Source organism: Astyanax mexicanus, chromosome 16, assembly GCF_023375975.1.
Source record: "Astyanax mexicanus isolate ESR-SI-001 chromosome 16, AstMex3_surface, whole genome shotgun sequence".
Taxonomy (NCBI): Eukaryota; Metazoa; Chordata; class Actinopteri; order Characiformes; family Acestrorhamphidae; genus Astyanax; species Astyanax mexicanus.
The window spans coordinates 16,461,080-16,474,934 of NC_064423.1; the positions used below are offsets into that span (position 1 = coordinate 16,461,080).

Genomic DNA, 13,855 nt, shown 5'->3' on the forward strand with positions numbered 1-13,855 from the left:
ATAATTTGTTAGTAATGAGTGGGTTTATAGTGAATTCTGTCTTTCATTAGATTTTAAGTTGTGATTGTTCTTTATCAAATCATTACCTTTATCAAAGAACCCTTTAGATATCTCTCTATTTTTTTTTTAAGAGTGCATTTTCCAGAGCAGGATTTAGATTCATTCATTCACACTGTTGTACTACATTGATATAGAATGTATTTTAAAATACTTTAAACAAGTATTTTTTGCACTATAAGGCGCACAGTATTATAAGGCGCACTATCTAGGAATGTCTGTTTTCTGGTCTATTTTCATACATAAGCACACTAAATTAAAAGCATTTTAAGAGACACTATAAGGAACCATTAATTCAGCACGTCTCGTTGCTGGGTGGCGGTGGTTGGGGGTAGCTAACTAAGTTAAGTAAACTGAAGCTAAGATAAGTAAACTAAACTGAAATAAAAAAATACTTTATTTTAAAGTCAAACGAGTACTGGATGTTAATCTGCACATATTTCTCTCCTGAAAACTGTGCTTTTGTTTATTTACAGTAAGCTTAGATTCCCAAATTTCTCCAGCGCTAGGCTGTACAATTAGCATTTGCAGCTAACCGCTTTAGCAGTGCTAGCCGTGGTTAGGAGCAGACTGCAGGCCGATAATACTCTCCTTTGAACAGAGAAATAGGGAGTGCGGTTAGCTGGTAATACTAATGCTATTCCAGCAGTGCTAGCCAGGGTTAGCAGCAGGCTACAGGCTGATAATACTCCCCTCTGAAAGGAGAAATAGCGGTTAGCGGCTAATGCTAATGCTATTCCAGCTGCACTTCAACTGCTCCTTACAACCTGACTGATAAAATGTATACACAAGAAGCACTGGATTAAAATGCTTGCTGATGGTTTATGGGACATTAAAGTATTTTAAGTGTGCCTTATAGTGTAAAAAATATGGTATCCCTTAATTACTTTGTGATGGGGAGCTAAAATGAGCTTTTATTAGCTTTTATTTTATTTTTCTGCCTTTGCCGTCTTTTGTACCTTTTAAGGCGGAACAGGAAAGTAAGTTAGCGTTTTTTATTTTTTTATTTTATGATTGTTATGAAGAAAATGTCCATGAAACATTAATATATGGTAATATAGTGGTTATAATGAGTTTTAATAAGGAAATTACTATTTAAATTATAAATTTGTGGGTTTCTTTTGGCCATTTGTGCCGCTCTCTTGACTGGTAAACCAGTGATTCTCATAGCTCTCTATTTTGATTGTGCCTCTAAAAAAATTCTGAGTATGAAGTGCCATGTAGCTTCCAATGGGATTGGGCCCACATGTATCGGAGGAGGCATTCACTTGTCCTGGTCTGCATCATTTAAAAAAAGTAATAGGGAGAGTTCTAAGGAAATGGGTAGGTTCATTGGCTAAGCTAAATTGGGAATAAGTAGGGCTCTTGAGTAACATGTTAACATGTGATGTTATAAGGAGTGTTGTTTTAGCCTAGGTTTACTGTGTGAGACAATCAGATCAGACATAACTTAATATTAATATTAATATTAAAAAATATAATATATATCCTATGCAATTCTCTTCTCTTTCACTCTTAAGGGAGCAGTAGCACCAATTTTGACGTATAACAGTCATAAGTATCAAATATGGACCTCAGGGATGTGATGGAAAATGTAGGATATGGAGAGGCTAGACAGACGTAGACAGAGTTCCCCTCTAAAAGCACCCCAAACGCTTGTTTTTCTCTAGCCTTCTCGACTTACTGGCAGTAGGGTTTGCGGGGCCACAGCTCCCAGTGCACGGTGGTGGAGGTTATTGGAACGCCGCTGGCCTTGGCTTACTGGAGTTGGTTTCATGGTGACTGGTTGACAGGAAGGAGCAGTATCACTACTCAGCTCTCAGGCTGGAGATTTCTCAGCATGGGATTTGGTGTGCACCCCAGCTTCTGTATAATCTAATGCAAAAACCCACTCAATCCAAGACCCATTGATTTTTGTTTGTGCCATCGTCGTCTTCATCCTCAGCCATCATTCTCCTGTCGTTGGTGTCGGGTGTGCATGCGATGGGGACGCAGGGCTTGCTTCAAACCATCTCTGTTGTTTCCTCCTCTCTCATGAGCTCAGTCTCATCAGAAGTTCTGCTAAATGTACGAAATGTACAGTATTTGAGAAAAGCATGCCATCATTTGTGATCTTCTTGTGGTTTGATAACTGTACTGTCAGAAGTAATTATAGTAAAAATTGTTTTATAACCGTTACCACTGTGCTTAAATGGTTGCTATGATAACCATTATGGTAACCATTTAAAAAAAGGCATATATTAACTTTCTGAAATGGAACACTAGATATTACATGTATGTATATTGCAGTTAGTTAGTTGCAGTTATTGCAATTTAACAATGTAAACTGTATCTTCTTATGGTAAAACCTTGAATACTAAAGCTTTAGGAGCATTAGATAGATAGATGCATGATGATATTAGTCTTAGCCATATCAGTATCATAAGCTAAGGTAATTGCTTAAAATATCATCAGCATCAGACAGACGTTTACATTGATTGATCATTGTCGTTCTAAATCATATTTGATGTTGTATTTATTAAACTCCATAAGAGCACAATGTTTATGGCTATTTCACTAAAAAATATCTGTATTGTATTCATTTCACAGCATTTATACAAATGCTGTATAAATAAATGCCGCATTTTTCCTGTAATTTATTGATATATGGGCATTAGTATAAAAAGATTAAAAAAGATGCACATCGATGAGCCAAAACATAAAAGATAATGTGAACAACATAGATTATTCTACTATTCTTTTATTCTAAATGATGATTTCATTTATTAAAGAAAAAGAAAAAAACTTGTGATTTGTGATTAATCACATTTTTTAGAAAGCCGAGAATCAAGAAATCACTTAAATGGAAGCTGTCTGACAACATGAAGCAGCTAAAAGAGCTCAAGAAGCCCCACATTATGCCACAATCTAAAGAAATTCAAAAACACATCAGAAAACAAAGTCATTTGGCATGTTATCAGTCTGGAAAAGGTTACAAAATAATTTCTAAAAGTTTTGGGACTCCAGCGAACCACAGTGAGAGCTATTATTAACAAATTGAGAAAACATGGAACACTGGTGAACCCTCCCAGGAGTGGCCGGCCGACCAAAATTTTTTAAAAGGGCATGGACAACTCATCCATGAGGTCACAAAAGAACCCAGAACAACATTTTAAGAACTGCTGGTACCGTATTTTTCACACTATAAGGCGCACCGATTAAAAGGCGCACCATCAATAAATACCTATTTATTTATTTGTATACTATTTTATACAAAAGGCGCATTGAATTAAAGGTGCAAGGACGATTTTTGGAAAGATTTTAAGTGTGTCTTGTAGTGCAAAAAATACGGTATATGTTCTGTTTAAAAAAAAAATCCAGTTAAAAATGGCCCTACCTCCTATTCACTGGACTTTGAGGATCTGATAATCTCTTGGTGCAGATAACACAGACAGATAACCATCTTTAGACATTACTCAGACGTTGCAACAGCCTATTGCAGAGGTGGTTGTAATGTTTTGGCTCATTTGTGTGCATTAAATATAAAATATCAGATATAACAAATCCACAGTTCTCATATCGGTTCAGTCAGTTCCACCCAGTCTGATGTGCATGTTCATCTCAAATGTGTTGTGTGTGTGTGTGTGTATGTGTGTGTGCGCGTGTGTTCACTGCAGTTCACTGCCGTTTCTGTCCTAAAAGTGTACAGAACATTGTGTGTGTGTGTGTGTCCTCTACTGTCACTCTGTCCCAGCTTCAGATCAGTGCATGTCTTTTTGTGTCTGCCCATGATTTCATTCCTTTCCTCAAAAAAAAGGAAAAAGTAAAAAAAAAAAAGCCTGATTAAAGATCCATGACGTGTCATTGGTGTTGGTGGTCTGTTCAGTATCCACTGAGCCATTTGTGCCATTTGTCTTCTGTGTGCAGTGAAGTGAATGGTGTGTGGCAGTTTGCTGTATCTCTCTCTCTATCTATATATACATATATCTCTTTTTTGCGTTTGTGTGTGTGTGTGTTTTTGTAACTCAATTTTCTCTTGCAGGGACTGAGAGAGCTAAGGTAAGTTGTCTGAAAATGTGGTGAAGTAGACATTGTTTGTTGATGTACAATTATGTATGATGTACGTAGATAGCAGAGAACGATGAGACATGACTAGATAAGTCCCTGCATGCATGAGGGGGCTTTTTTATGAAAGGTATAGACATGTGAAAAAAAATTAGGACAGCCTATTTTGATGTTTAAAATTGACTTATTTATGCATGTACTTATTTAAACATGCGGACATGTGATCTTTATTTGAACAGGATTGAGAGAAAGAAAGGAGGAAAAGGCTTAGAGGAATTTTTTAAGTAAATAAATATAAAACTCAGAAAATGTCTTTTAAAAATCGTCATGACAACGTCAAATTTGCTGCTGCTACTACTTAAAATAGTCTAATTAAATAGTCAAATAGTAAAATTAAGGATAGTAAAAACACTTTACTGTGCTGTACTGTAGTTCAGTACATGTTACATATACAACTCTTTTAATTAAAAAAAAGTCAATAAATGTCTCACCAAACCATCACTGTTTGTAGAAATTTTACACTAGACCTCAAGCAGCTTGAACTGTTTTTCTCTCCAAATGAAATGTAAAATTTACTGATGATCAGTGATGGTTTGGAGAGTCATGTCATCTGCTGGTGTTGATCCACTGTGTTTTATTATCAGGTCTAAAGTCAGTGCAGTGTTTTTCCGAAACAAATCTTACAGCGCTTCATGCTTCCCTCTGCTGACAACTTTAATTAAGATGCGGATTTCATTTTCCAGCAGGACTTGGCACACTGCCCACACTGCCAAAAGTACCAATTGGTCGTATATAATATTAAAATTTTCTGAGGCTCTGATTTTGTGTTTTTATTGGCTGTAAGCAACAATAATAATCAACAATAAAATAAATAAATGCTTAAAATAGATCACTCTGTGTGTAATATATTTATATAATATAGAGGTTTCACATTATAAAATAAATTACTGAAATACCGTAACTTTTCAATGATTTTCAATTTTTATGAGATGCACTAGTATATGACAGAGCAGAGCTAAACGTTTGGGGAATAACACTGCGTTCTAGCATCCGTCACTAATGAGCAATGTGTATGGAGGAAAGAAAAGAGCAGAAAGCGGACAGGAAGCAGAGAAAAAGAAAGAAATAAAAGAAAGGGTTGAAAAACGCAGCCATTTTTGTTTTTCCATATGAAAAATACATACATTGTAACAATAGGCTAGATGATTACGCACCATAACAATGGTGTGTAGTCATCTACAGCTAATGTGCTGCACGTGATTAATGTAAGGATTTGTTTTTTTTTTAAATATATATTTTTTGGTTATATATATTTATTCATCTTTTAAGTGTTGTTCAAATGAACATCAAATGACCAGGGCCCATATTTATCAAACTTCTCAAAGTATAAGTTTTCCATGGTTCCTTTAGACAGATGATGAGAGGTGATCTCAGATCAGCACGTTTACTGCGAGATTCTTGATAAATGAGGCTCCAGAATTTGGATTATGTCTAATTACACAAAGGTTTTCATGGTATGTCTTAATTTTTTTCACATGACTAAATACAGTAAAGCTATACAGGTCACCACACTGTTAATTAAATTATTCTGTGTTTATTATTATTTCATTATTAAGTGAATTCCAGTGTGGACAGCAGAAAGACAATTGTATGAAATGTTCCACAGGCACAGCAGGGTGGTAGAAGTGGTCCCATGACTTGGTAATATTAGTTTAGAGAAGTGAAAACATTGAGGCACAGTGAAATCAGAGAGTAACCACAAATAACAACCATTAAATGTGTAGAAACTGATAGTGGCTTGTTTTCGAAGCCCGATAAATCCGTCGTTTTATTTATTTTAATGTCGTTTTGTTTGATTAAAGTATGGGGTTTTCCTGCAGTCTGCCGTTGTTTTGGCTGCAGAGCAGCATTCTCTCATCTCTCCCATAGTCGCCATATCATGTGACTGCAAATTGAATGCTAGCTCGTTTTGTCCAACCACAGAATGCCTAAGAATTCTTCCAAATGACGAATTACAATTATAGATCACAAATCATGCGTTTGGCACGAAGTGCGGCTTTAAGTGTTTTCAACAGCCATGAATGATGTGCTTAGTTTATGTGCTCATACTTACAGAGGGTGTACAAAATAACGGAAACAACAGACTTGGCTATTTTAGAAAGGTTTACCTATTATATATATGATTTTTTTTTTGTTTAAAGTTACTAAATGTAGCCTGTAGCAAGAAAACAACTGAAGAGGTTTTTTTTTTTTTTTTTTGGTTTGTTACTCCTGCCAAGAAAAGACGTGCCAAAAGTCAGAAGGTCACAGCCCACCGCTACATAACGGAGGGGAAAAATCCTCATTAATTCAAGTCAGAGCTGTGGACGCAGTACAGCTTAATCTCCAACCTCTTGGGGACGCCGTAGCCAACAAGGAGCATGTTTGTGAAAATGTTTGCTCAGTGTTTACTCACACTTTAAAGAGTAAAACCCTTGTTTTCTGCTCCTTCACTCTCAGCATTCTGTATAATACACATTGAAGTGGTGCAGATAACCAGTGTGAGGCAGCGGAAAAGAAAAGAACCAAGTAGTACGTTTTCTGGGTTCGCAGGTTCGAATCCTGTTCATGTAGCTTGCCATCAGCTGCCGAAGCCCTGAGAGAGCACAATTGCGCTTGCTCTCTCCCCACATCACATCACTCCAAAGGGTGATGTCGATCAGCACAAGGCGTCTGTGAGCTGATGTATCAGAACAGAGTCGCTGCGCCTTCCTCCGAGCGCACTGTGAAGCTATTCAGCTATGCTTCATCAGCAGCAGTTTGAAAAGAAGTGGTGGCTGACTTCACATGTATCGAAGGAGGCATGTGCTAGTCTTCATCCACCTAGTGTTGAGGCATCACTAATGATAGGGGGGGAGTCCGAATGAGTGGGTTGGGTAATTGGTCTTGGGGAAAAAATGGGCTAAAAATTTTATATAAAATAATAGAAATAAAGAAATAAAAATATATACAAACTAAACTGCCCATTGTTTATTCCACATATGTCAATAACTGCAACAGCAAAACAAAAAAGGCATTTGAAGTAGAACTTTGTCTGTATGTAAGTATTTAAATTATTAGTAGGTTACATTAGATACAAATAGCTGTTAATGCCTTCAGATAGGTCTCTTTTCTTTAAGTACATTAATAGCATATTTACTTTTTTTTTTTTACCACAATACAAAGGTGAAGACTAGCACATGCCTCCTCAGACACATGTGAAGTCAGCCATCCGCTTGTTTTTGAACTGCTGCTATGCAGCATTGCTGAGTAGCATCACAGTGAGCTCGGAGGAAAGCGTTGCAACTCGGTTCTGATACATCAGCTCACAGACGCCTTGTGCTGATCGACATCACCCTTTGGAGTAATGTGGGGGAGGGAGCATCATCTGCCCACCCCGAGAGAGCCTCCGGCAGCTGACGGCAAGCTACATGAACAGGATTCGAATAATTGATCTCCTGATCATAGTGGCAGCACTTTAGACCACTGGACCACAGAAATACCACAATTTGATTTCTACTATTAATTACATTTTAAAAAGACATTTCTTTAATTGATTGAGAGCTTCCATGAGACACATTACTAGTCCAATGTGTCACTGCCAAAAATGTTTGTAGATAAAGAAATATGTGTTATTTACTAAGATTTAAAATGTAAGAACTTTAACAATGCAACAATAAGATGCTTTGGGAAAATTTAACTGACAATGGTTGTATTGTTAAGGTAAGTATCGGTAGGCCTGTATTTTTGGCCCAAGGCTAGTAATTAGCAGGTGCAACAACAATTAGGCTACAGTCTGTAATTGTAAAATTACATATATAAAAAAAGTGTTTTACCCCTGAAAGTCCAGACCAGAGTCTGCACTGAGGTTTTTGTCTTTTGTTACATTCTATTCTGTATATTTGATCTGGTTAGTTTCGGTTTCACACTGCAGTTTAGTGAGCAGATTTAAAAGCTTTTTTGTGGAGCCTCTCTATACTTCATGTTAGTTATAAATTCGCCAGTTACTTTGCCAGGTCCTGTAATGAATTCTAACCTTCTGTCAGAAACCAACTTCTCGTCACATACACGGCCTTTTCCCCTGCAGCAGAATGAGTGTAAAAGATTCTCCTTAAATGTCTTTTATTTTTGTTTTTAAATAAGGGTTAATCTATAATCTATAAATAAATAAATAAATTCCAAGCCTAAGCATTTACTGTATTTTTCGCACTATAAGGCGCACTAGATTATAAGGCATACTATTAGGGTGATATTAGCTAGCAGTTTGTCCCAAATAGCTTGTTTTAACACTGTAAACACGCAGGCTACAGTCCGATAATACTCACCTCTGAATGACGAAGAAGCTAGCTCGGTTAGCGGCTAATGCTAATACTAATACTGCTCCAGCAGTGCTAGCCAGGGTTAGCAGCAGACTACAAGCTGATATACTCGCCTATAAATGGTGAAAGAGCTAGCGCTTAGCGTTGTTAACGGCTAATGCTAATACGGCTCCAGCAGTGCTAGCCAGGGTTAGCAGCAGGCTGCAGGCTGATAATACTCACATATGAATTGTAAATATGCTAGCGCTTAGAGCGATTAGCAGCTAATGCTAATACTACTGGAGAGCTAAACTGAAACTCCTGTATAATGCTGTACTTTAGCGGCGTGGCTTTACTGCTCCTTATAACCTGACTGATAGAATTTATATATAAGGATCTTAAGTGCGCCTTCTGGTGTGAAAAATGTTATATGTCCATACTGCTGTGTGACGAATCTTCATGCCACAGGGGGTCAGATTTCAGCACAACACCACCTGTTATAGTTTGAAGACTGACTTAATTGAATTTCAAAATGCTCTTCAGTGGAACTGCTCTGTTCTGTCTGTATTCACAGGTTTTCAGAGAATCTGCACAAATACATTGGCTTGAAAAGTATTCAAACCCCTCAAACCTTTTCAAACCAAATTTTGTCACCTTACAACCACAAATCGTTCAAGAAGTTTAATAGAATTTAGGACAGGACTTTGACTGGTTCATTCCAACACACGTTTAATATTCTTTGATCTAAACCATTCATTGCACTGTAGCTCTGGCTGTATGTTTAGGGTCATTGTCTTGCTGGAAGGTGAATCTCCTTCCCATTCTCAAGTGTTTTGCAGCATCCAACAGGTTTTCGTCCAGGATTGCCCTGTTTTTTTTTTTTTGTTTTTTTTTTAAAGCTCTATCCATCTTCCTATCAACTCTGACCAGCTTCCCCATCCCTTCTGAAAACAAAGCATCCCCACAGCCTGATGCTGTCACCACCATGTTTCACAGTGGGGATGGTGTATTCAGGGTGATGAGCAGTGTTACTTTTCTGCCACACATAGCGCTTTGCATTTAGGCCAAAAAGTTCAGCATTGGTTTCATCTGACCACAGAACCTTCTACCACATTTTTGCTGTGTTCCCAACATGGCTTGTGACAAAATAGTAAAGGCACTTCTTATGTCTTTCTTTAAACAATATTTTTCTTTCTTTAACTCATCCATAAAGGCCAGATTTGTGGAGTTCAGTTTCTGAATCAGATTCTCGGATTTTGTTATTTACAGGTATATGTTTAAGTAAAATAAACATTGTTGTTTTATTCTATAAACTGCAGACAACATTTCTCCCAAATTCCAAATAAAAATATTGTCATTTAGACCATATATTTGCCGAAAATGAGAAATGGCTGAAATAACAAAGAAGATGCAGATCTTTCAAACCACCTCAAATAATTCAAATAAAACAAATTCATATTCAATATTTGGTGAAATAACCCTGGTTTTTAATTTTTCAGTTTTCATGCATCTCTGCATGTTCTTCTCCACCAGTCTTACACACTGTTTTTGGATAACTTTATATGCCACTCCTGGTGCAAAAAATTCAAGCAGTTCAGCTTGGTTTGATGGCTTGTGATCATCCATCTTCCTGTTGATTATATTCCAGATGTTTTCAATTTGGGTAAAATCAAAGAAAGTCATCATTTTTAAGTGGTCGCTTATTTTTTTCTAGAGCTGTAGTTGTTCTGTGGACATATTCTCTCCCACCTGAGCTGTGGATTTCTGCAGCTCCTCCAGAGTGACCATGGGCCTCTTCTCTGAGTAGTGCACACAAATGTCAATTTCAATAAAATACATTTGAGTTTGTGGTTGTAAGGTGGACAAATTGTGAACAGTGGGCACAAAAGGCTTTGCCTGCTCACTTTTAAAGACAAAAAGAGTATTTTCGGTCACACCAGCTAAAGCAGCCAAAGCGTGTGTCCTATAGAGTTTCCGTTATTTTCTACACCCTCTGTGCATCATTTTATCAGTTCTCTTGTCTCTTTAATGTACACTGACAGCCGTGTGTGTGTGTGTGTGTGTGTGTTTCTCTACGTGTGATGCTGTTAGCTTGTGCAAGCTAGGTCAGAAAAGGATGATGTGCGCTAGATATCAGTGGCTACTTCTACTTCATTCTGGCTAAAGCGATTGTGTAAGCCCGCCACTGACAGCACGCGCCCCTGTGGTTTGTTGTCTCTCCGTCAGTTTGGTAATGAGGCCCAGCAGATGGAGTGGGCGAAGCGCGAGAGCGAGAGAGCAGAGCGAGAGCGGCTGAAGAGGCTCCGGCAGCAAGAGCAGGAAGACCTGGAGCTCGCCATCGCCCTCAGCAAGGCCGAAATGTCCAACACCTGACCGCCCTGCCCTCGCACGCACCTTCCTCACGCCACTGACCGAGGAAAGTGTGTGTACGTGTGTGTGTGAGAGAGAGAGAGCGAGAGAGAGAGAGTGTATAAAAGAGAAAATGAAAAAAACTAAATGAGGGAATTCTCATTGTCTAAACATTTCCCTTTGTTTTAATGTGACGTGTCGATACGGGGCGACCCATCTTCATTCTACATGCACTGCATTAACCTGCACTACTCTGACAGACAGAAATAGTTTATTTAAGGTGTCAATGTGTGTTTGCGAGTGTGTGTGAGCGCGTGTGTGAGCGTGTGTGTGTATGAGTGTGTGTTTGTGCATGTATGTGTCTCAATCCAGTGAAACTGTTAAGTGAGCCATAGATAGATACTAAGAACGGTCAATAAAACCCTTCTTTAATCTTTTTTCTTTTTTTTAACTGGAAAAAGAAACAAACGCTGAAGAAACGGATGACGGAATTCATATCATAAGTATTTTTATGTTGTTTTATGTTTGTTTCAGTTGCTCCCTCCATGTCCCAAGTGTTGTATCACATGATATCTCACACAGGTCTTCGTATTACATGGAGAATGTTAAAGGGAATGCGATATTTGCGTAAGAATCAGGGATGCGAGATGATATTTTAGACTTGGGATTGGGATCAATTTAAAATAATTAAGATAATCTGAATCTACAGTTTGTTCTTTATAGTGTTTCCACATTTCTTAACGATTGGACCAAAAAAATGCTCTCAAATTGATTAATTGGAATATGTAATTTGTCTAAATTGAATTTAAATCTATTTCCATTGAAATTCAGTAGGAAGCTTATTTTCCCCCCTTTTCTGTAACAATGCTATTTTGGAGATACAAGCTTTTAAACGTTTAAAAAAACGTTTAAGTCAGTAGGGAAAATGCTAATCAATTATTTTAATATTTGAAAATTTAGAGGCTGTTTACACCTTGCGTCAGCATGTGTTTTATTTCTAAAGCGTAGCTGGCATTATTTCTGCCAGTTTTGTCAATCGATAAAAAAAAAAAACAGATTAATCAAAACAATATTTTGTGATTATACATTAATCATGATTATATAATATAATCGTGATTTAATTGTGATTAATCGCACTTGGTCATCACAACGCTCGTCTCTACTACACTAGTGGTGGTGGTAAATTGCCTAGCTATGCTTCGCAACCTTACTGAAGCTCAGTGATTACCTGTTCAACAGAAAAAAAGAAAACTTTTTGTTTCCACGGCTGTAGCAGCACACTGTTTGCACACCCAGGTGTGGAAATGGGTAGCTGTCTGTTGTAAGGTGTAAACAGCCTCTCTATAAATGAAAATTAAACTATCTATCAGCATCTGCTTTAGCAGATATCGACATAAAAAATATCTTCATCAGTACACCATTCTTATATCAGCTCATCCCTAACTGTAATAAGCTTTACGCTTAGTCTGTTACAGAAATTGTAGAGATAATGTTTGATTACGACTAAAACAAACGATCTGTACATGTCTGTTTTATTTCTTTATTTTTGTCAGTACTGTTAGGTGTCTGTAAAACTGTGTAGGTTGGACAGACCACGGTGCTAATCACTCCATGAGCCTATAAGCACAACCACTTCCCAAACTCTCTCCCTCTGAAAAGAGGGGAAAAAAGGTCAAATTAAAGCTTGTGTTCACTATCCTCCAAACCGCGGCTATACAGTACTGTGCAGAAGTCTTCAGAACCAAAACGCACCGTTTACAACCACTAATTTGAAACGTAGTTAATGAAAGGGGAATAGAAAATATATTAATAGTCATAAAAGTGACGTGATGCTAATTCCTGGTTGAGCAAGCATCACACTAAACTCTCTCTCTACCAATTAGCATCTACTGTTATATTAATAGCATTTTATTTGGCTGAAACTGTTATGCAGAGCAACTAAAATAGGATGTAGAGTTAGGAGCCTTTTCCAAGGATTCTTAGTGATTATCTAGCCAGGGAATAGAACCCTAGTCTACAATAAGCAATTCAGAAGTGTTGTTATTCACTACACCACACCTACTACTGATAATGTTAACTCTCAGATGGTTTTTAGCAACTTATGAGGTATCAATACCTTTGCGCAGTGCTGTATATATTTATAAGCAGCCAAGGGTGTCCATTCTAATCCACAAAGGGTTGGTGTGGTTTGAAGAGTATCAGGGGCATCAAACTCCATTATTAAAAAGAGAAAGGCTATGTTTTTATTTCATTTTAAGTAACATATTCCAATCAAAATATGCCAAAAACTGCAACAACAAAGTATAGCACTTAAAGTAGACATTTGAATTTTTCAATTAATACTTTAGATACATTAGATTAATGTTCGATGTTCTCAAGAGGGAGGGCTTTTAAATGTATCTATCTACTTGAAATAGATAGATATAGTAGATTAGTTTCCTCTGCTAAGAAGCGCAGAAATGCTGCGTCGTTAAACTAGCAATCTGCCAAATCACAGCGCACATGGCCCTTAAAGGAAAATGGCAAGTGGCACACTGATTGGTTCATTTTTTGTTACGCACAAATTGATTAAGATTTAGGCAATTAAAATGAATTAAGCGATGATTTTATTTATTTTTAGTTCCGCTAGGTGTACTTTTCCTGTCAATATGATAGCAAAGACACGGTCCACGTTTGACGGCTCGTCTATATATATATGTATCACTTAAATAGGACCCATGGTATTTTCTGGAAATTAAAAATATTAGGGGGAATTTGGATTCATTTCTGAGCTGCTGAGCATTTTGGGTGATTCTCCTCTGTGAAAAGTAGCTGTAGAATTGTAAAAAAAAAATCGCTTTTCTTGGTAAAAACTCAATAGATTGGTTTGAAAACTCTCTCTAAATCTAGCGTCAAAATCTAGCGCTTATTTTGCAACATGTTTCAATGCATTAAGATATACAATAGCAAAGGCACACTGATGCCCTAAATCTAACTGCACGGTGCACAATTGACAGCTTGCCTATAGATATCACTTAAATTGGGCCTATGGTAGTTTTTAAAAAGTAGAAATGTTATGGGGGGGGGGGGGGGGGGGGGTGATTGTGATC

The 13,855-nt window shown here is 37.4% G+C and overlaps 1 protein-coding gene across 5 annotated transcripts in view; it reads left to right on the forward strand.

The window, feature by feature from the left end:
- eps15l1a (epidermal growth factor receptor pathway substrate 15-like 1a) overlaps nucleotides 1-12,541 on the forward strand; it is a 55,143-nt gene extending 42,602 nt beyond the window's left edge. For 3 of the 5 annotated variants that reach the window (XM_022669644.2, XM_022669647.2, XM_022669646.2), the window contains one exon: nucleotides 10,644-12,541. In XM_022669644.2, the coding sequence (XP_022525365.1) occupies nucleotides 10,644-10,790 (147 nt within the window). In that variant the 3' untranslated portion in view covers nucleotides 10,791-12,541. Of the gene's footprint in view, nucleotides 1-4,078; nucleotides 4,096-10,643 lie in introns of all 5 variants that reach the window. The other 2 variants (XM_022669645.2, XM_022669649.2) reach the window with 2 other exon arrangements.
- The last annotated feature ends 1,314 nt before the right edge of the window (nucleotides 12,542-13,855 follow it).